General features: G+C 45.4%; 1 protein-coding gene across 31 annotated transcripts; it reads right to left on the bottom strand.

Moving 5' to 3' along the window:
- Positions 1–72: 72 nt before the first annotated feature.
- Positions 73–23,598, bottom strand: LOC109647107 (inositol polyphosphate-4-phosphatase type I A-like). Of its 31 annotated transcripts, XM_069520881.1 has the most exons (29): positions 23,470–23,565; positions 20,133–20,397; positions 19,882–19,977; positions 17,824–17,902; positions 14,178–14,397; positions 13,888–13,932; positions 13,565–13,683; positions 12,956–13,072; positions 12,742–12,821; positions 12,430–12,541; positions 12,211–12,301; positions 11,721–11,868; positions 11,474–11,604; positions 11,262–11,366; positions 11,047–11,155; positions 10,762–10,779; positions 9,954–10,140; positions 9,597–9,812; positions 9,328–9,472; positions 9,064–9,228; positions 8,753–8,785; positions 8,029–8,201; positions 7,591–7,714; positions 7,374–7,441; positions 6,911–7,110; positions 6,704–6,801; positions 6,492–6,604; positions 6,253–6,407; positions 1,591–4,644 (listed from the first exon to the last, which is right to left on the bottom strand). In XM_069520881.1, the coding sequence occupies exons 5-29, from the start codon at positions 14,281–14,283 to the stop codon at positions 4,464–4,466; spliced, it is 3,039 nt and encodes a 1,012-aa protein (XP_069376982.1). In that variant the 5' UTR covers positions 14,284–14,397; positions 17,824–17,902; positions 19,882–19,977; positions 20,133–20,397; positions 23,470–23,565; the 3' UTR covers positions 1,591–4,463. The 31 variants fall into 31 exon arrangements, with proteins under 31 accessions (XP_069376993.1, XP_069377001.1, XP_069376999.1 ...); XM_069520887.1 differs by lacking the exon at positions 10,762–10,779; XM_069520883.1 differs by lacking the exon at positions 19,882–19,977.
- Between the last annotated feature and the right edge of the window lie 206 nt (positions 23,599–23,804).

The following is a 23,804-nucleotide window of genomic DNA, read 5'->3' as shown; positions in this document are numbered from 1 at the left end:
ACTCAGTAAATCTCTATCTTAATAATTATTAATAATTAAGTCTCTATGTTAATATTAACTGGACAGAAAACAAACTGTTGTCATATTTATTTCTGCATTCAAGACAAATGTGAGAAATGATGAGACAGAATAAAAACCGAATGATCAGTCTGACCGTGGTTCATGTTACAGTAAAAAGCTTTTTTACTTAACGTGTCACATACGATGGAGCCAAACAAACTGCGGTGGCTTTACAGAGCAGAGCAATGACGCCTCCTGGTGGTACAAACAGATCATTGCAGATTAATGTGGCAGGAGTGTGAGAAAACAAATAAACGAAAAAATGCCCAAGTAAACACTTTAATTCATTTTAGCTGCTTTTGAACATTCTGTCTCTGCACCAGTTTGAAATCCTGATGAAAAAAAGAAACCAACTGCATAGAAAGTAAAGAGAGAAATAATCTTCTTGTTATTTCTTTTCATGTTGTCGCCTCCTTCTGAGGAACATTTTAACTTTCCTCAATATTTGTGGCCACAGTTACTGACCCTCAATGAGCTGCAGGTTTTTATTGGTCACCATCAATGGGAAAGATAATCCTAGAGAAAACTGTAAAACTGTGTGGTACGATATGATTCCTTTCTAAATGGGTCACGCTGGTGAGGATTTAACGTCCTGCTAAAGGGCACTTCAGAAGTTACGAGGGCCTGACAGCACATTTATGGAAACATCATTTAAAGAAGATCCGAGTCTGCTTTTTGGACAATATTAAAAAATATAGATTTACGTAAACCTCATATTTTGAATGCAATCTGAATATTGACGCCTTAACATTAGTCTAAAGCTTCTGATGTCGTAACTGCATAGACACATATAGTCTGAGAACAAACATGTCCTTATACTGCTGACACAAGGCTACTGTCTGTTCTAATTTTCTTGATTTCCATACGTAATAATGTTTGTGAAAGGAATAGAGGTTATATCAGTGCTCGATCAGGAAGGAGGCGGTGCCAGTCACTTCTAAATAAAGAGCTTGTATTCAGCAGGTGTTGTGTGATGAGACAGAAATACAGCAGCTACAATCAGTAATTACACTAAGGTCGTAGAAATCTGTGGGTTCAAAGCCTCTGAAACCAGAAGACGTGATGGGTGAACTGATCCGTGTCTGGATGTTCGTGGTTGCACCCGGTTTCATGGTGGTTTCCTCCCAAAACACAGTGGTCCAATAATATGGAAACATCCCAACGCACCCGTGTCTGCGGTCCCGTCAGGTTTCCACTTTGCCGTAGGTGCCGTCAGGTGGTCGGTAGTGTTTGGGGAAGGCTTTGAGCTGCAGCGAGTTGAACGCGTACTTCCGACATCCGACGTTCTTCACCGTGTTTTCTCGTCTGCAGCCCTCGCTGAGGAGACAGAACGAGAGGGACAATCACATATCACATGATTTCTTCCACGTCCTGACCCACGATGTAAAAAACAACGAGGTGTCTCGCTTCTCTGCTTGTGTTCGACTCACCTGAGGCGCATTTTTTTTTTGATGACGCGAGGTTCAGAGATGCAAAGAGTGAATAATAAAACATGAAACCAACTTTAAATACCACAAAATGTCACCGGAGTCGGTTTGATTCTGCAGGTGGAGGCAGAAATCATTTATTGGGGAAGGACAGCGGTTTCCAGGACACACTGACGGGAGGTTCTCTAGGGTTTGTGGTACATTGAGTGCAACATGTAGCACAGGACACAAGACTAGAGCTTTCAACATAAAACTCATTTATTACTTAAACAAGGAAATGCAATAACTTGTTTTTAACATAATTCCTGTCTGCACTTGATATTTATGATGATTTACATGGTGGTTAAAAGTTACATGCAAACTGTCTCTATCAACAGTTTAGAAACAGTGTGAGAAACAGTTAAATTAACAGTTAACAGTCATGAAGAAGGAAAACCGATGTATGTATATTGCAGTACTACACAGACATTAGTAGCTGTGATATAAAGTGACGAGAGCAGGAGCATGGCACAACCATAGTATTCATATAATATGGATTATTTATATATATATATGTATACTCTATGTAATAAGTAAATTTAATTTATATATATATATATTTGTAGCAAATGTTTAGGCAATACAAGCATTTAAATACAACGTATGTACAGCAGTACGAGTATATTCTCTGATACATAATAAAAGAAAGATTAAACTCTTCTTGACGGTGATCGTAGGAAGCACTTCAGTGTGTTAACGGAACTCTGAGGAATGAATCCGACGTGTGTTCGATATTTGAATTATTATTTCACTGGGTCTTATCCTTGAAAACACTTTCAACATGTTACACGGAACCACTGCTGCTTCCTCACGTCCCTGCTTGTCGATGATGATGCATATTTGTTAGATGTGTATTCATAATATTTCAATTAAACTCAAAGTTCTACAAATACCGTTACTTTGGTCTGACAGAGGTAGCGCTGAACAAGATGAACACATATATTATATTATTATTATGTTCCTTAAAAAGTGAATGAATAGTTTGACAGGTTGGGAAATTTGTTTTGTCGCAGAGACGAGTTTGAAATTGATTCCACGTCTGTGCGCTAAATGTGAAGCTAAAGCTAGCAGCTGGTCGGTTATCAATCTTTTTATCTGATTAATAATTCCCAAACTATCAATCTGTTCTTCTCTGCTGCTCACTGCAAAGTGTTTTCTGGTTCAACCTGTGTGTCGGAGGTTTGTGGGGTCATTGGAGCACGATCGTCTCCCAGAGGAGGTTATTTTGGTCTGATCTATTCCCTCACTGGGTCGATCTTAATGGGACGGAGCCTCAAAAATCCCGGAAGGAGACTTGATGCTTTCAGACGAATCCACGAGGTTCAGTCTGACTCGATCTCTTTGCAAACACAAACCTAACAGAGCTGAGTTCACCTGATAAAAACCTGACGGTAGCGTTCGGCACGAACACGACTTCATTCCTCATTCGTTCATCTTAAAGCTCAACAACAAACAAAGTGGCCACGACATCCACCGTGAAGAACTCTGTAAAGCTAGTTTCAACTATAATAGCTGCGATCTGTACCCGTTTGTCTTTGTTACAATGAACAGAGTGGACACAGATAAATGCTCTGGAGGTTAAAGACACATTACTACACTACATGAACACGTTTCCCCTGAATGTCCTATTGTCGTACATTCCACCAGGAGCCGATTACAAACCCTAAAAAAAGAAGATTGAACTTCGGAGCAAATCTTGTCACTGAATTGATATGAGAGCAGATGTGGGCTGAATGAGTTACTCACTGATTCTCATGACCGGGAATCAAACATGTCACCGTCTCCATGAATAACCTGAACCCATAAACACCTCAGCCAGATGACAACAGCTGTAAATAAAGATGGACGACTCTCCTCCTCTTCATCCCTCTTTACAGGAATGAAGCTGCAGCATCAAGGTCATCTCTGGACTCGTAAGATATTTAAAAACATGCATGTGCAGCAAAGGAGAGGGAAAAGGGAATAATGTTTATTTTTAAGTCTGGCTGATGCTTTCATGAGTTCCCGTCACGTTCGGAGGAACTAAGCGGATTGTTTGATTTCATTTCCTAAACATTTGTTAAAGATAAACGTCAGTGAGAAGCAACATCCGACCCAGATCTGCTGGAAAGTGCTCAGGCTGAAGTGGAAGCAAACAACAACCTCCTGCTGTTGCAAAAAGCAGGAAGACCGAAAATTAAAATGATGCCTGAAGAGAAATAAAATCTGAAGCAGCTTCTGTTTCCTCGGCTCATGGAAGACGATGATGAATCAAACAAGCTGAATGTATTGCGTGGATGCAACGAGCAGCCGCTTCTGCAAAGCTCAGATCGTGTGTTTGTTTCATTATGACAGCTCCGATCAACAAGAACTCTTTCCTGAAAGCAAGTATCAACAATAATCTGCTTATTTTTTTTACACATATTCACAACTCAGAGGAAATTCCTGTCATTTCTAACTTTCAGAAACAATCCCTGTGTTTTTCTGTTTCGTTACCGGTGAACAAGGCAAAAATCTGTCCATTAGAGGGCGCTGTGTGAAAAACCCACAAACATAAACTCAGGTTTAAATTCTCCTGAAGGCCTGAAACCTATGTTTCAGTGCAGACAGGGATCCTGAACCGTCTGTTCTCATCATCATCCAGAGTTTTCAGTGTCGACATGCTATAAAAGTGTTTACAGCACATTTCCTGTCTCGTTAACCGCGTTCCCTCAAACAGAAAGTCCATAAACAAATCAAATAAAAGACAGAGGGGGGGTGTAGTAGCGTAAAGCCCTTGGTCAGGGTGGGACAGTGTGTTCGACTGTATAGTACTAATGTGCATGAACTACACACACTCTCACAGGACAGTGGCACTGCTTCAGAAGCTCCCTCAGGACTCAGTGAGGAGTATTCCCACCCCTCCTCGTTAACACCGCGTTATGTTTTGCTTTTAGTCAGTCGGCTGCTCGTGGCCGCTCAGCTGCAGCGGAGTTTGGCCAGGAAATAGGCCACGCTGAGGAAGATCCACACCACCAGGAGGTTGGGGCTGAGGGCCAGCAGGGGCAGCGAGTACATGAGGCCGGGGTCCAGCCGGAAGTCACGCACCGGCAGCAAGCCGCTCAGGTTCTTCTGGATCACCCCCTCCCTCGTACCAACGCTGCCGAGCCACGCCGGCGTGAGGAAGAAGAAGAAGAAGAAGAAAAGGAGGAGGTGTGGAGCAGCAAATAAAAGGGTTGGAAGAAGGAAAAGGAGGTGGTGCGGGAGAGTGAGATGGAAAAAGATAAAGGCAATGAGAGGGGAAGAGGTGATGGAGGAGAGTGTTAGAGGGAGGTCAGACAGAAAAGTAAAGATGGAAATGAAGGAGGAGGAGAAGAAGGAGAAAGAGAGGAAGCCGCATGTTTCGCACCAAAGCCAAAATGAACATATGGCATCATGCACAGAGGGGGAATGGCAAAGTAACGGGCGATACGGCCACAATGAAAACGAAGGAGCCACGCCCACGATGACAGAAAAACAACACCAATATTCAAAAGCAATAAAAAACAAATCATATTGGAAATGAATCACGAAACAATCCCGTAAAAAAAATGATCCAGTCGAACAACAGAGGGAGAGGAGGAAGAGAAGAGAGAGGAAAAAAGAGAGAAAAGTAAGAAAGATGCTTCTATCAGAAAAGGAAAGAAGATAAGAAAATACAACAATGGCTCTCCATGTTTGTAAAGGCTAAGACATGGGGTGAAGGGGAAGTGACGGAAAAAAGGCAAACACCCTTGAAATGAATTAGATCCAAGTTATTTCCAGGGTCTAGTGTCTCTTTACTTCATTCATGTTCAGCTGCTCATGGAGAAGGAGGGAGAGCGGGTGATTAAACGGAAGTTTGAAGGGAAGAGATGCAGCATCTCAAAGCATATTCCGACATGCAGCGCAGCTCAAAACCAGAAATAAATCAAAGTCTAAACATGACCAGAAATGTCTCATGCTCGGCGGCTGATGAGGAAGATGGGGGGAGGGGGAGGAGAGAGGGGAGAGATGTGAGGAGCAGGAGAAGTGGGGGAGGAAGAGGTGAAGACACATCGTCCAGTCATGCGAGTGTCTGGAGAGATCTCATCTTTTTACTCCAGCATGAAGCTCCACTTTCAACACAAACACTTGATTGTTGGGTCTTGGTGGAATTATTCACTGGGTTCAAGGTTTTACTGCAGTTTTCTGGGGTTTCGTCTAATTACACGCTGCCACTTAAGTTTTCCACAAAGACAACACGATGTATGTTTACACAGCCTGAGGACAAACTAAATATTCTCTATATCCTGTTTTCTAACAGGCAGGGGGGTTCGATGCATGAATGAAAAACAAGTAGGGATGATGATGGTAAAAACAATCTGCCAGTCTGTCACAGCCAAAGATTTAAACGCTCAGACGGACAAGAAGACAGACAAGCACAGGATGAGCCTCTCACTTGAACATCAGTTTGTGTAACAGAGGACGGGGGACAAAGACAAAATGTCCTGAGAGTGCATGAATGAGTGAATATAGAATCTTAAAGCCCCAATCAGACTTATTTCTCTAGGTGATTTTAAAATGAGGTGCCACAGAGTGAGAGTGGACAAGCTGCAACATGCTAACACCAACGCAGAGGCCTGAGTGGAAACCGATAAGATGAAGGACAAAAACTAAAGTGATCTGGATTTCCATGCTTTGATTTTTTTTTTTTGCTCAGCTTTATCGCAGTGTTCTCATCCGTAAATGTGCCGCGGAGGCGTCTTACCTGCGCATACAGTCGAGAGCCTGCGTGAAGACCTGCGGCGCCATGCCGTGTTCGTGCTGCAGGATCAGGCACTGCTCCAGGGTCACCGACATGGCCGTGCGGTCTTTGGCGCTTTTGCAGCTGGTGAAACGGACGCCGTTCAGCCGGCGACAAATCTGAGACGGAGGAGAAGAAAGAACCGTTTATTTATGTCTTATATTTAACACTGGATTATGTCTTGTCTTTGTCAGAGACGTCACCTCGGCCGCCTGCCAGAGGACGTCCACGTTCTTGTTCTTCCTGGCGTGAACGTTCTGCCCCAGAAACCTCAGCAGCTCGGGGAGACAAGTCTGGGAACGAGACCTCGGGAGGCCTGAGGGAAAATTAAATATGGAGAAAACTATTTACTGAACCTGTTAAAAATGATTGTGGAGTGAAGTAAAATAAATGGTTCTCAGGTTGGAGCACTTACAGTCCTCAGCCAGGACTTCTTTGAACTGCTCGTAGTACGAATTCAACCTGGACAGACTCTCCAGGTTGATGATCTCCTGCAGGGACGTGTCTCCGAATCTGAACAAGAAAAGAAATGGATCTGTCTCCGTGCACAGTCCTGACTTCTAAGTGAGTCATTACTCTGCTCGCTGACTCGACGTTTGTGCTGAAACATTTTCTCACTCACTTCTCCGCCAGCGTCTGCTGCTCGTTGATGCCGACGTTGAAGTGCACCGGCTGAACCCTCAGCAGCATGCCGCTCTGGATCTCTCGAGGCAGAGCGTCGAACATGGTCCCCGGCAGCGGGATGCGGACATTGAAACCGTCTCGGTTCCCGGTGATGATGGGCAGCATGTCGGGCGCCGAGCTGCCGGTGGCCTGGGTCACCTTATGAAGTAGAGGAAGAGTGTTTTCATGATTCATGAGTAAATTCCGCTGCTGCACATGAAGCAGCTTCAGTTTAATGCAAAAGGCTGCAGCCACTAAGTGTTTACATGGACGTGATATTGTAGCTGTGACTCTCTCATGTCTGAGTTTCACTTTAATACAATAATTCTTGATTTTCTCACTAACCACCAAAGATTAACGAAGTGAAAAAGCGTGACGGTGTGATTCTTACACATATATATTCTACACACACGGGTTTTTACCTTGAAGGTGACGTTCCTCAGATCCATGATGCCGACGCTCATGTCCTCCAACATGGCCAGCTCCTCTCCTGAAACACATTCATAACAGAATGACCTGTAATAATGAACTCTCTGCAGGTAAATGTAAAACCTGTCAAACCCGTTTCAACTTCAGAGCAAATTAAAATATAAAACGTGTGGTTCGCTGTAAATAAAGATCCTCTGTGTGTGTTTGTACCGTAGGTGCTGAGCAGGGACTCGTACTGAGCCAGGAGGCCGATGGTGTAGAGCTGTCGGAGGAATCCATTGTCACGGAGACAGTTCCTCAGTTTGATGATGAAGCCGCAGATGAGAGCGGTGAGCTGCAACACAAACCACGCAAGTTAGAGTGAGAGAGCGGCTCTGAAGGTGAAGAAATCCCTTCTTTCCTGTCTCTCTTTCTTCTGTTTCAGTCTGTTGAGGTGTTTGTCATAAATAAGAGCTGGACCTCCATCGTCCTCGTGTTTTACGATAATCACACATTCGTGAACTTTTGGTCGTCACCCCCTCGCTGCGAGTCATTCAAGCGCATTAACAAAAAGCCAAAAATACACAATTATGTAAATGCTGATGTAAACGTGTGTGGGAGAGTAAATGTCATGCTGCTGTGAGTGTGTGTGTGTGTGTGAGTGCTGACCGTCTGGCAGAAGACGACGTCACGGCGGTACTGCAGAGACAGGTCCATGGCTATCGTCGGGGCGCTGTCCTGCATCAGCAGGAAGACCATGGACTTTTTGGCCTTGTCGCTCATCATGGCCACACACTCGGTGAGCGTGGTGAGGAGAGGGTACAACGCCTCGCTCCACTCACCTGGCACACACACAGAAAACAAACAATACACGAGGTTAGACAGAACACGACTGAACATATAGGAACGTTAACTCAGTTGCTGTCAAACACAGTGAAGCTTTCAGTTACGTTTGATATTTTTAGACCTTTAAGGACAGAGACAGGAAACAGATGGAACAGAAGCAACAAGGAAAGCAGAAGCGTTTCGTTACAATCTAAACCTGCAGAAAAAAAACTTTATTTTACCCTGGAGACGCTCTACATTTACATTTCCCATTAAAACATTCGACTGTTTTTGAAACTTGAATGTACTACACCAAATAAAAACTTTATTTCTTGGTAAACAGCTTCAGGCCGGATATTAACATCCGCCCTGAGAGATACAATCACAAGTGAACTGCTCTAAATTCATCTTTGTGTCAAAAAGCACTTTCGAATGTGGTCTGAGTGATGCGTCAATGCATCCTGGGTGGTTTCAGATCAGTCCAGTCTGACGTATTTTATCTCTGCCCACATCTCTCATGTTGAGGGGGGGGATGTAGAGAAGCAAGGGCGGAGGAGGCAGCTCTTACCTGGATACGCCTCCTCAGCACTGGGGCTTCCATCTAGAAGAAGGGATGGAGGTGCAACATGCATGATTAGCGAGCGCTGCGAGCCACACGAGGCAACAGAGACACAAACACATAGAACACAGCAGACCAGGGTGAAACATCTACTCACAGCCCAGTTTTCTTATAACTTAAAACTTGTTTGGATTCATTGAAGAAGACAGAGATGTTTAGTAGTTTTCCATTTCTTAAAACATATGCAACTAAAACATGATGTGAAATGAAAGGAGGAGGAAAAAGAAACAGAGGAAAAGAAAAGAATAAAAGAAACGTACAGGACTCTTGTTCAGGATGAGTGGAGGAGAGGGCCGGGAGAGAGGATGAGGATGGTGGTGGAGGTGATGATGAAGGTGGAAGTGGGGACGATGATGATGATGGTGGAGACTCCTCTGACTTATTTTCTGGGTTGATCCAGAACGCTCGTTTTTTTCCTCTGACACCTTTTCCCACACAGAGCACATCACAGCATCCTGTGATTCTGGACGTTGAAATTAAATATTGTTCAGTTTCACTTTGTGGTTTGTTTGTTTGTCACTTACCTTTCTTGCTGCTGCCGCCGCCCTGCAGGTCACTCTGGGTACTGTCCTGACTGGCATCGCTGGGCCTCCTCTCTCTCTGGAGCAGTTTGTCAACTCGCTGGATGATGCACTCCAGAGATTTATCCACATTCACCCAAACCTTCTCCTGGAGGAGAACGAGCGAGAGGCAACACACTGAGTTCTGTGCTGTGACTTCTCTTTCACATTTTAGGTTCAAATCCCAGAAAGTCCCGTTGTTGTTGTTTGTGTTTCCTGGTTAACGAACTCACCCATTCCTCCTCGTGCCAGTCTACATGTAGCGAGGATCGGCTGTTGCGCCCGCTCCACTTGGCGAGAAGCGTGTCCTGGTCGTTACGGAGGACCACTTGTTCTGAGTCGGCGGAAGGAGACGCTTTGGAGGCGATGTACTCCGGCCGTGCTGCGTTCAGGGCCTGAATAGCTGAAGCCAGCAGCTTACAGTCGCACACTGTGACCAGCTGACGAGTCTGAGAATTGTCCGATCAAATTTAATAAAGTTAAATACATGATACATTTGATTTAGACGCAGAGAAAACCAAATGTCTTTCTATAAATTGTGGTCGTTGCATCTACAATCCATCGTTGACCCATTCGTCTCAGTCCCTCACCTTGTCAGCCAGAATGGCGAGCGTCCTCTCCAGTCCGCTGGCCGATCGGTCCTTGGCAGCTCGGGACAGCCTCTCAGCGTAGTAGCTGACCTGCGTCTTCAGCGTGTTGATGTGGGCGATGATCTCTTTGGCTCGGACGATGTCCTGGGGTATGTAGACGATGGACTGCGAGCTGGAGAGGGCGCTGCTGCGGGAAGCAGAGACACATGAGGTCTTAGCAGATAGAACATGAGACGAGATGGTCGTTATGTCTTAAAGGCCCCAATTTTTCAAAAATGATTTATGTCCGATGAGGGGAAGAACAATCACTTGGCCTTCATCAACTCTGCAGACATGATATCTTTGCATGCACATGCCTGAACACTGATCTTTACTGGTCTAAAGAAACTTCTACAGATAAACACAAGACAACATGAAACTTACTGAGGGGGGGGGGGGGCACTCACTTTGTAAATTCAGATACAGCTCTATGAGAATTCAACAAATATGATTTAATGCTTTATTTTCCATGAGTAGATGTTTTGGGGCTGAATTTACAAAACGAGCAGTATTTTAACAAACTCAGTGTCTTGATATAACTCTGGAGTCGAAGTGCTCGGATTAAGACGGCACGTCTAAGTTTCTTTCAAACACAGCACTGTTAATACTGATGCATGTGTCAGTGTGTGTCTGAGGAGCTCACCTGTTTGGCCGCGGTGAACTTTACCTTGAGTTACATATATGTAATGTTCTAGGTGGTGGTTCAAAGTAGCGACAGGCAAACAGCAAACAAACGAATGAAAACAAGCAAAGCAGCGCAACAACTCACCATCCCTCCTCAAATACGCTGATCGGAAAATAATAAAAACAAAATCAAGAGGGAGCCACAAAACTGAACTGCAGAATTAAAGCAAAAGTTAAAGAAACAGTGCATTTGTTCATTAAAATCAAAGTTGGTTGCACAAAATAACTTCATCTCCTTAAAAGAATCACACGTCTGAACCGTTTAAAAACAATACAAGGGAAATCATGAATGAAGCAAAGGATAAGATATCACAGGAAAACAAGAGAAGGAAAGCATTTGTATGATTCACATGTTTTTCTCTGAACTTACTGTTTCTTTGCCTCCTCAAACTTCTGGATGAGTTTCCTCAGGCCGCTGTTTTTGAAACCCTGGCAGTGAGCGGCTGGAGCTCCGATTGTTATCACGTCATACGTGTGCTCTGCAGAAGACACACGCAGACGGGACCGCGGAGCGTTAAGGATGTGAGAAAAGATGCTTGTGTGTGAACGAGCAGAACCGTGAGCCGAGATGTGAGAGTGTCTCACCGAAGCCGAGCTCATCCTGAACCCTCATCCTCTGAACGTGGAGGTTGGTCGGCATGAACTCCAGCTTCCTCTCTGCCTTCAGGTTACTGGCTTTGAATGACGGACCTGACGTGCAGTGGGCGGAGAGAGGGGAAAGAGAAACAAGGGGATAATTGTGAGTATTTTCAAAACTCACTTGACAGGAAGCGGGGAAGAATGTGTGCGACACGAACCTCTGTAATCACTCAGGTCGGACAGCGTTTCCTGGTATGCTAGTATTATGGTCTGGTACTGAGCGACGATCTGTCGCCGCAGGTTCTCCCAGCAGGGGGACAGCTCTCCCAGCTCCTCCAGCTCACAGACCCTGGAGATGGAGAAAAGGCGAAGTGGGAAATCTTCCAAGATAAGTAAATCATCCAATTGTTCTGCAACAAGAACCTCGGCTCCTGTAAATGTCAGAAAAGAAGATTGTGTGTGGACCTGGCCGCGTCCTCCTCCAGCAGCAGCTTGACGAACTGTCTGGGAATGTTCAGCGACAGGACGCTCTCAGCCATCTGCTCCAGCACGCGTAGATGGTTCCCGTCAGTCGTGGGGAAGCGGTACATCCTGGACATTGTGCCTCCGAACACTGAGGCACAGAAAATTCAATTAGGTCCCATTGTGTTTTTGAAAAATTAGATCAAACCGTGTAACCCAAACATTATACGTGTTATTTCTGGATCTGCAACACATCCCCGAGGTAAACGGATACGTCCCGCCCTGCAGTGACAGTCAATACATATTTCTACTTAAGGAGATTTACGTTCTCATGTATCTGTGAACATGGAGCCGAGTGGGTAAGATAGTCGGAGGACGGCGAGAGGGCGAAAACAGGGGAGAAGCATTTTTTTTTTTACAGCTTCACCTGAACGTTCTGGAAATGTTCCTTTACAGACATGAAAAATGTGTGACGGTTTAGTGATGTCATCACCTGAGCGCAGCAGGGTGTCTTTGCATAGCGAGGCGTACTTGATCCGGACTCCCATCGACTCCGTGAGGCTCTCGTCCACAGTCAGCACCGTCTGCAGGTGCATGAAGTCGTGTTAATCTGGTGTCAACCACCTCCACCTCTCTCAGACCTACACTCACCTACTGCTCACTCTCACCACACCGATTAATGAGAAAGCTCAAACTCCCCCCCGACTCTCACCCGGCCGTTGATGCCGTCTTGCAGGCGGTTGAGGGACATCCTCTGGTCCGCTCTGTCCTCCATCTGCCACGCTGTTACGCCGATGTTCCCCACCCGCACGTTCTCCGCAGATCTGTCCAATGAAACACATTTTACTTGAAGTATCAAGAAGAAATAACAAAGACAGGGGAGCAGGAGGATTCACAGACCTCTTCACCTCAGTACCTTCTCGGCCATGTTGTTACAATTACAAATGTACAAAGAGAACATGAATGTATAACAATAAAAAGAATAGACTTTAATAGAGCCAGTGTGTGTGTGTGTGTGTGTTACCTCAGTTCCAGCTGCAATCTGTGGCTCTTCTCCTGCAACAACTCCTTTACAGGAAAAAGTGCGGAGCCCAGCATGTACATCTGGACAGACAGAGAGGCAGACGCATGTTTACTCTGGAGTTCACACACAACTACCTCCTCATTTGTCTTTATTAACCGGTGAGAAGTGAGGGGAGCAAAGTCCACAGTGTTATTACAGTGACTCCGGGTCGTACCGTGCCCTGCGAGCGGTCCTTGACGTCATAGACGGCCAGTTTCACCTGCGTCTGCTGGTTGATGCTGGACTCCTGGAAGAAGGCGACGCTGCTGAGGAAGATGGGATTACTGGTGCCCTGCGGACGGAGGAAGTTACACAGCGACTCAGCAACATTTCTGTCAAAGTAAATCTCACGTTACATCCAGGATGTATTCAGTTAAATTATCTCTGTGCTCTTCCTGTAAAACTACATTTGATGACTCGTGACACCCTCGTGGGCGTTGTTTACTGATTAAATCAGATTAGATGCGAACAGCTGACCTGAAATTGCCCTGGATGGTTAGCTTATGGCCTGTGAGAGCGGATGACATGATATCAGAGGTCACAGGTGTGTGTATTCGAAACCATAACTCTTAAAAAGTCTGTGCTTGCAGTCTCCCTCGTCCTCCACCCCCGACAGAACCATGTGGGTGAGGGAGGTGTGGGTGGAGTTAAACCTTCCTCCGCAGGTGCAGCAGAGGCTCGATCGAAATTAAGCGTGTCACTCTGTGGAAGCTAGAGATGACGTTATTTCACAGCGGCCTGGAGAGAGATGGTCGACTCGGAGCAGAAAAACAAAAAGTCTGACCTCTATGACCTCCGTCTGGGCGTGTTTGGTCCAGAAGGCCTGTGGTGGCGTCGTGCAGCTCACTGCTACAAAGCTGTTGGGTTTGCGATCCGAAGCAGGAGTCACCAGGTCTGTGCAGACTGGACGAGAAGACACACACACACACAGAGGCAAACAAACCCATGCAGCAGTTTTAGAGGAAGTCATGGTGTCGTGTGACCAAATAAAAGTGGTGAAACCTCTAGAACGGGAGAATTTGAAACTCAATGAGACGTAACGAACCGTGAAACTTCCCCTTTAATTGTTACAAGCCTTCAGGTGCATGTTGTGTTCGTGTCACTCACCGATGCTGAACTCCAGCACAGGTTCGTCTGGGTCCTGACTGTTTCCTGGAGAACAAACATTCGGTGTGTGAAAACAAACTTCACTCTGAGCTTGAAGTCATGAAACTGCTTCTCAGTGGGAAGTGTTGACAGATGAAGAGCTGCACTCAGGGATCGTTGGAGGCCGCTCGCTCCCACACAACTTTAACACACTGTGTGTTTGTGTGCGGGTGGGATATCGTATTTTCAGTGGTGCTGCTTTTATGAGTTAACTTTTTAACATCCTCTATAAAGACTAAAAGTCCTCTCACCTGCGAGAGCCAGGCCGATCATCTCGTCGGACAGCTCGAACGTGTTGGCCCGGTACACCGACCACGGCCTCTGTGTCCGGGAGCCGCGCTCTCTGACCCCCGCCATGCCTCTCCGGGACGAGTGGGCGACGGCAGGAGGCCTGAACACACACCCTCGCACACACCGTCACACACTCCCATGTGATGAGCCCCTCTTTCTGCGTAGAGCTCATTCACCTCTCTGCATGGAAAGAGACAGGAGAGTGGAGGAGGAGGAGGAGAAGAAGAAGGAGGAGAAGAAGCTCAAATATCAATACAATACCACACAGCCACATTATCACACTGATGCTCTGGGCTGTTGATCATAAACAGCTCAAAGATAAGACTTGGTCAAGAAAATAAATAATTTCAACCACACGCATGAATTTAAATTCACGATGTTCATATATCAACGCCCACGACGGCAGCGAGGAGGAGGACAGAGATGTATGCGGAACGTGGAACAACAACACAGACGGATATCAGAGATTAGTGCACAACTTGTGACGTCTTTAAGGTCAAACTGATAAATTACAAGTAGTTTCAGAAAACTGCAGTTTCTCGCTGATGAACTGACGACGTGTTGATTTATACCAGAGGTCTAAACTGCAGCTCTCCACCTCCGACTGCAGCCTCCACAGTTCTCAGCTGAGCCAACATCCCTCTGCTGCATGAGACAACATCATAGTTGGACCTAATAAACCGGTCCGAGTCTGTTTGTCTGTGTGTGCAGGAAGGTGTTTATTTGACTTTGCGTGTGTGTCATCCCACAAATTAGCATTTTATCTGCCTCGTTCGAAGTTATCACCCAACAGAAAGTTGATGTTGCTAAGAGACTGTGTGTTTCTCATGAGGTCCCCCCTCCGCAATTTATTTTAATTCCTTTCTCTCTTCCTCATCATTTCCTTAAGCTCGTCTGTCGCTCCACAACTCTTACTAGAATTGTTCTGCGGATCTTTTGGGATTTGTTCCCCTGGAGGTTTTCAGGCTGTGGACGAGCTAACATCCCACTCTCCTCGTCTTCTCCTGCTCTCGTTCCCTCTGTCCCATTTTGTTAAAGAGCAATTAGCCTATTTGCAGCGAAGCGGCAAAAGCAGGTGACAGACGCGGGCTCCAATGGTCCAGTTTGACAAGACGCAGATGGAGACGTCTTCCGTTTATCTGGGGAGGATTCTACTGTCATGTTGCACCTCCTGAAGATTATAAAAACATATTTGTTTGTGAATATGTGGAATTTAAACAATATTAAACTCTATTGCATCTTTTCCAACCGGGCGCACAGATCAGATCTTAACTGTGGTTCTGTGTTATTAGTTGGTGGCCTACTTCCTCCTCATAAATGGTCCGGCACTGATCTCCTCTGTCCCACTTTCGTCAGCTCAGATACAAATGTCCTACATCTGCCAGAGTAAACATCTGGAACACGACCTGAGGCTGGAGGAAACCTGGGTTTCTCTGTGGGCACAATCTCTGCAGCCACTTGGTGCTTGCCGAATTTTCGGGGCTTTTCTTTCCTTTGTATCGAAGACAGAGACGGATGCTACCAGATGATACCAGATTACCAGACGCCTCACATCTCTGGTTTTTGTTCACAAGGAAGGAAATTTCCAGTGTGTCGGCCAACTGGAGTCATTTTTTCCACACCTTAAGCCAAAAAACGATTTGCTTCCAACTTTCCTTATCAAAAACCGGTTCCTACACAGCATCCATTTACAAGCCCCTTGTTTTTATGGGTTGCAGCTTCCTGATGTTGTTGCACGTTAATGGTTTGAGTTGTTTCTACCTTTCGAAAAACACATAGACACTTCCCAGAGCATGAACGTGTGTGCAATGACCCAAAAACCTGGAAAAGAGAAATCCCTTCGCCCGGCAACACATGACAGATTTAACACACCTCAGATCAATGAAGTCATTTCGGCAGATCTGGGAATTCACCTTCTCGCAAAAAGAGTGAGAGGACGTTCGACAGAGAAGAAAGAAAATAACGAGCGGGAGAAATGAGGAGGTCGAACCCCAGAATCTTCACTGAGCGCAAAATGCTGCCATATAAGGGAGCTCCAAATTTAGCCCGCACGGTGGGTTAGTGTTTGTGTAGGTTTGTGAGTCACGTGAATTGGGGCAGACACACACACACTGTATAGGCCACAGTAAATCCAGGCAGAGCTCCTGACACATAAAACCCTCGTGCAGGGTTGACAAAGTTTAGATTCTGGTTGATTAGCGGTATAAACAGACTTTACAGATGCACGCACTCGTCCTCACAGGGACTGGCCTGGTTGTCTCGGAATCGGGCCAAATCTTTTAATAATTTCCCTCCATTGAAACAAATCTCCAACCACACAACCTGAGTTTCTCTGCAGACTGCTCAGGAACAAATAAGCTGTTTCTGGAAGATGGTGGTGAAATGATGTGACGTTCAAGTGGAAGGATCTGTCGGAGAAACCCGCAAGTTCCATCATGAGAGGTCACTCAACATACTAGAGAAGATCACGACAGGTTTACAGTCTTCTACTCAACCTCCACACAACTGTGTTTGATTTGTTTGACTCCGTCTGTCGAACGCAACGTTTTCACGTCCATGTGTTTGAAGCTTCTGTCGTAGTTTCATCCTCGGGCAAGAAAAGACCGAGAGCAAGAGAAACAGACTGAAAGGCAGTGAGAGTCCAGCTGACCATACATGGTGAAACCCCATTTTCAAGCTTCCTCGTTGCCAAGAGGCCTTTCACACACTTTTAGAGCGTGTGTGTGTTGAAGTGTGCGAGTCTACAGGTCGTTCTTTGAAATCTGGTTCCTCCTTGACTCTTACAACACCAAATCCAACAGCACAAGACAAATGAAAGTGACCTGAGATGTATTTATCAACCACGGGTGCAGCAGCTGGTGGTGCGATTATAAGAACACAGTTTGGTTTAGGGGTCGGGGAAACTAATTATCTGACTCTCTTAATTAATGACGTCTTCAGCTACTTACAATCATATAAAGAAAAGCACAATAAAGTTATTTCTAGTGTTTTAAAAGCCTCTCTCGTTTGTTCACTCTGCTCCCAGTTTATTCAAAACAGCATCGGTGCAACTGATCCTGACTCAGGACGGCAGCACTCATCTTTTTCCACTTCACTGAAAACGTGAGCAAGAAAATCTTGTGACGTTGTGTATGGTTTTTCTAAAAAACAGAAAACCACCACTGTTCCTGTTTCAGCAATGCTTTCATTTCAACAAAATGCTTTCAGTGGCTATAAGCAGCACCACAGTGTTGGAGATAAAACAGACCTGTGGTATGTGAAGACAAAGTTTCCATCACACGTCGTAGTCAAATCTGCGCTGCGTTGCTGAGCCTGAGATCCAGCAGCGCTCCAGGGTTAGTTTGGGATTTAAGTAGCGCTTAAAGGGATTATGGCTGAAACTAATCTTAAAACCTTTGCATAGTTCAACATGTATTTTACTACAGCTCGCAGCAACAGGCCCAGAGCTTTACATTGTGTAACTCGTGTCTGTCTCATGACCCCGATGCACAGTTTGAATGTTGAACCACGTCAAACATAAGATTAAAAAACTGTCTCAAGAGTGTTTACACAGAATGATGAGGACAATTATAACTTCATCATATTTGTGAGGGTGAAGCTACTCACAGTGTCTGGATGGGATGACGGAAAAGAAGAAGTGAGCTGATCCAGGTTCAGTGAGGATGAGTGGTTCACAGTTCACAACCTGAAAAGAAACGAAAATGGCAGATATTACATTTCAAATCACAGCTCGTTGCGTTTGACGTTTCCAAGCGCGTCTTCCGTGATTCGTGATACTAGTGTGAATCGTATGTCAAAGTTTGAGTAAAACGGAGAATGTGATGTATAGCTTCACATCCTGGACACTTTGTCACTGAGCGTGCGAACATCCAGTTGGTATTATAACGGCGCATTGCTCACTTTCTATCACAGCGTCAAAATAAAACAAAAAATAGCAAAGTCAGAATAGTTGTGTCACAAACGCAAATTAGCCCCCACGTAGTTCCATTGAGCCGATAATAGACACAAAAACACCCTGTGTGTGTGTGTGTGTGTGTGTGTGTGTGTGTGTGTGTGTGTGTGTGTGTGTGTGTGTGTGTGTGTGTACCCTCCAGGATCAGCATTAGAATAAAGCATGAATAATTTCCGTAGAGGGACGGAGCAGCTGTGGTCCTTTCACATGAAAATGAGCATCGCCCACACCCTGTATCTCTCTCTCACACACACACACACACACACACACACACACACACACACACACACACACACACACACACACACACACACACACACACACACAGAGCCATACTGAGTTTCTCCCCCTCACTCTCTGTCGGGGCGGTCTCCCCACAGCAACAGCTTCTTCTCACTTTTTTTCAAGTTCAAGTCTGAAAGAAAAGTTTTTCCACCGAAGCCGTGCAAAGTGGCGCGACCTTTCTGTGACCTTGCATCATTTGATTGGTTCATATCCACCACATTCAATCTTCCATCTGCACTAGAGGTGAACGAACACACACACACACACACACACACACACACACACACACACACATACATACAGATCAGATTGTGTAAGTCTGAGAACCTGTCTCTTGCTTCCGTTGTTTCAGGAAGTGTCTTAAAGACACGTGTCTGGTGAGAGAAGGGAAACTTAAATCTGAAACTTTCACATAACTTAACAATAATCTCTTCAACAAGTACAAACATTATCACCCCGCCCCGCTAAATCTAAAATGTCTCAAACACATCCTCACTCTCGAGTTCCGTAGTTAAAAGTGTCCTCACGAGAACACACACTGACAGACGTGACATAACGAGTAAAGCTCTAATCTTGACAGGAGTAGTACACATACACACGAATATAAGTATTGTAAAAGTGAGAAAAGCTGATTGTGCGTTGGGAGTATCTTCACACTTCAACCACTTCCAGTGCAGCTGTGAGCGTGGCGGAGTGCGTAAAACAGAAGACGGGTCTGTTCTGGCTGAAAGCAGAAGTGATCTGCAGGGTCGAGCTGCGAGTTTCTCTTTGACTGACTGTGCAAACTGCAAGCGTCAGCTCACATGAAGCAGTTAATCAACCAAGACTTGCTGATGATGAGTCGAAGGTTTGAACCACTAGTTCACAGAGACTGAGAGTTCTAAATATTGAACTCGCTCGTTTTGTTGAGGACGGATGGAAACAAGTCTCAGACTGTAAATAAAGGAGGAGGACGATGAAATATCTGGGATACAGGCGCCGCCAATCACGATTCAGTCTCAGCTGTCAATCGTGACGCTTCACCCTGATCGACATCATCAATTAACTGATTAAAATCAAACTTAGCCGAAAAATGACGGAAACCATGTTTGAGAAAAAACGTTTTTTTTGACGAGAACTTTCTAGTTTGGCCCGTGGACGACTTGGCAGCTGCCCAAAAGTGAAGCCAAGTCACAGTGCACGGTGGAGACACGTCGTCCATCTTTATTTAGAGTCTGTGATGAGGATGGTTTGGTTGTTGGGTAATATCTAGTCTCCTCTACTTCCTGTATTGTTGGAATCAAAGGAGATAGAAGTCATTAACCTGCCTCTACACTGCACCACTGACTGTGTATGATGACCACTGACTGTGTATAATGACCACTGACTGTGTATGATGACCATGCTTGGCACTGACACTGCAAACAGTTGTAAAAATGTCTCTTTACCTTGAAGCAAAGTTGACCCACAGCAGTGACGGCGTCAGTAAAACCCCTCTGCATCGTTTTCACGTCTCGGTGCAGCATCTTCCTCTCATTATTTCTCTGCACAAGTCCAGCAACAAGTCACGGGACGGATCGAGACATGACCGATTAGCATACAGCATGACGATGCATTTTCTACCACATGCACCGCAGGACGGTCTGAATGTGTGTGTGTCTGGGTGATGATGACGACGGTAATGAGGAGACACACATACCCAAGGACATCTGCTCCACTCTGACTGCTGCCGGTGGATGTAAACAAACTCACGCAGCAGACGCCGTCACGCGGCAAAGAGACTGCAGCCTCTCCCTCTCCTCTTCCTCCTGCTTTCCATCTCTCTCTGGCTCTTCCTCACACCTCTCTCTCTCTCTCTCTCTCTCCCTCTCTCTCTCCCTCTCCGACAGCTCGCTGCTTCCCCAACGGCCGAGCCAATTAACTCTTTGTGTGCCTGGGCTGCAGCACTATGGATGCATCGATCCCTGGCGGAAGAGGTAATATTTCTGTTATGCAGCCTGACATAGAATCAGACGTCTATAACACAACACAATTCCAACTGAAGCCTCTAAAATAACACAACCTCCTCTAAACAGTCTCATCACTAACTGTCCTAAAGGGCAGATTTACTGCATTGCATTAGTGTTCCTAATAAACTGACTTCTTGGTACGTTTGCTAGTTTCAATTCAACAATGTTTTCTGTTTGATGGAAAATCCAATATCTTAATGTTGCCACAGATATTTTTTGCAGTGTGCAGCTGGCTTGTACGTCGGCACCGAAGGGAAACGACTCACGTTTTTTGCCATGCTCCATTCGGTGGCCCAGTGATGGCATCACACACACACACACACACACACACGCACACGCACACGCACACACACACACACACACACACACTACAAGGAGGTTTCACTCTCCCTTTTCATGCTTCTCCATTTCCCCCCTGCTCATCAATAATTGAGTAAACAGTTGCATCACAGCTCGCAGCATCAGCATCAGAGCGCCTCAGCTGGATTCATGTTCACTCCGACGAGAAGAGACTGAGGAGGACGACACAGCTCATTAACGACCGACTGAATGTCCGTCCACATGTTACGTAAGCCGTGTGTTCCTCCTCCTCCGTCTATTCAAAAACAAACGGGCAATAAAGCGCATCGAGTGTTAGAGCATCTGTGTTGATGTCGCACACGCATGTTCCCTGTACATGTGACGAGGGCCAGAAAAAGCACAAACAGAGGACGACACGTGTGATGACGATGAACCGACAGGGGTCAACTCGACCCTCTGGAGCCGAGCGGGAGGGTTTTGTGAGTCATCGCACACAAATACACACAAAGATATGACAACAACAACACACACGTGAATTCAAATCACAACCTGTGAATAAACGTCTGACAGCATCATTTATTTATCTAGTATATTCTCCTGTCTGAACCTGTTCAGTGAAGCCAGTCACAGCCACAAGAAATGAAATGATTAGCTGATGAATGGATGAATCAACAGAAACATAATCAGGTGATATTCTGATAATGAATCATTCGTTTAAAATCCTCTGGAGAGCTGGTTCAACGAGTTTAATTTCTGAAATGTTTTCTGTTTAAACACAAGAGGATCTCTGTTTGATTCTCAGACTCCACAACAGGTTTTAAAACAATTTAAAAATGCAGATATCTTTCAACCAATGAGACAAGTTTGCATTTCCCTCATGAAGTTCCCCTTCATACTTTTATTTGCTAAAAGAATCACTTTCAAGTTTCCTCAAAGAAAAACGAATAACGATAGTTGAGGAGCGATTCAAAAATTATTTTAGGTGGCGAGTTTTTGAAGTAGTTCACCGCTGCTAATGCTAACCACAATTTCACAATTTGACTTGTGGTTCCACGTCACCTCAGAGCCACGGTGAGTGAAGCCACCAACCTCCTCATGAGGAGCATCATCAGCTCCAGGAAACCAGCGTCCACCCGACCTTGACTCCTGCTCAGAGAAACTCTAAACCAGAAGCAGCTGCGTCCAAGAGAGCGACCGCAGTGAACCACTGTGTGTGTGTGTGTGTGTGTGTGTGTGTGTGTGTGTGTGTGTGTGAGAGAGGACGACTTGCCAACTCAGACACACACACTCTGCACATGTGCACTCGGAGTCAGCATCCAGACAGGACATGCTGCACACACACTCAGCAGAATCTGTATAAGTGACACACTACACTGCACAATGAGCTGTGTCTCTGTTTGAGTACAAGTGGAGGTATTATAGGTGCAACATCATTCTCACATCACATGTTCAAGTACAAGTACAAGTACAAGTACAAGTACAAGTACACACACACACACAGGTTTGCACAGCTACTAGGACTTTATGTTGACTTCTATTCACTGTGGACAGCCGCACATGTGACTTTACCCAAACCACAATCATGACCACTCCAGAAACTAGTCACTGCCTAACCCTAACTTAACCAGGACCACGTCACATGTTCACATTAACCACGTCCTCAGTGGGACAAGTCTTCCGTCCCCATGAGGACACTAGTCCTGTTCAAGTGACTGTCTCTGCTGGAAAAGGTTCTGAGGAGGCAACACGACCCAGAGCAGCAGCAGAAGAAGAGGGGACGATGTTGTGTCACAGATGTTTCTCAACATCACCAGGCTGCTGTCACACTACACACACAGCTTATCACATCAGAAGACACATCACACACACAGACACACAGACACACACAGATAGAGACAGACAGAGACACACACACACACACACACACACACACAGACACACACACACAGACAGACACACAGAGAGACAGAGACAGACACAGAGACACACACACACACACACACACACACACACAGACACAGACACACACACACACAGATAGAGACAGACACACAGACAGACACACACACACACACACACACAGACACACACACACTGACAGACACACACAGAGACACACACACACACTGACAGACACACACACACAGAGACACACACACAGATAGAGACAGACAGAGACAGACACACACACACAGACAGACAGACAGACAAACAGAGAGACAGAGACAGACAGACACACACACACACACACACACACACAGAGACACACACACACACTGACAGACACATACACACAGACACACACACACACACAGATAGAGACAGACACACAGACAGACACAGACACACACACTGACAGACACACACACACACACCCACAGAGACACACACAGAGACACACACACACACAGATAGAGACAGACACACACAGAGACACACACACACTGACAGACACATACACACAGACACACACACACACACAGATAGAGACAGACACACAGACAGACACACGTCTTTCTCTCTTTAATCTAAATGACACAGGTGAGTTAACTTTGCAGTTTGCTAACCAGCTAACTAACTAACCAGCCCCGGTCTGTGAACTAGTCTCTGCCGGTGAGCAGCAGCAGATGTTCGCTCTCCATCCGGTCAGACCGTCCTCCATGTTGAACTTCTCTTTAAGCTCGAGTCATAAGTTAGTTATAAGTTAGTTATAAGTTAGTTACTCACAGACTCGTGACGTGATGAACTTGAAGAATCTGTTTGTTTGTTTGTTTCTGTCCGCAGCTGCAATGACTCCGCTGGACACGCCCCACAGGCGTCGCACGCACACCGCGTCATCACGCCGGAGATGACGCGACACGTAGGTTTCTTTCAACACTGAAAATACAGAAAATAAATTAAAAAAAATAGATTTGAAAATCATCAAATTTAATTTGTCTTGCTTCACATTATAATAAAAAAATAAAAAAATAAAAATAGGCATGAAAAACACAAGTGATAAAAACATTAAAAAAATATATATATTTAAATAAAAAAGCTAATTTGAATAAAATAATAATTAA

This window comes from Paralichthys olivaceus, chromosome 24, assembly GCF_024713975.1.
Source record: "Paralichthys olivaceus isolate ysfri-2021 chromosome 24, ASM2471397v2, whole genome shotgun sequence".
NCBI classification, from domain to species: Eukaryota; Metazoa; Chordata; class Actinopteri; order Pleuronectiformes; family Paralichthyidae; genus Paralichthys; species Paralichthys olivaceus.
This window is presented reverse-complemented; position numbering and strand designations above follow the sequence as displayed.

Bases quoted from the DNA above. Each gene is read 5' to 3' on its own strand.
- LOC109647107 (XM_069520880.1), bottom strand. From the start codon at position 14,283: ATGGCGGGGGTCAGAGAGCGCGGCTCCCGGACACAGAGGCCGTGGTCG. The intron at 7,715-8,028 runs GTCAGCACTCAC...TTTGTGTTGCAG, and splicing joins ACGTCGTCTTCTGCCAGACG to CTCACCGCTCTCATCTGCGG. The intron at 6,408-6,491 runs GTGACGTCTCTG...CCTCCGTCTCAG, and splicing joins TCCTCTGGCAGGCGGCCGAG to ATTTGTCGCCGGCTGAACGG.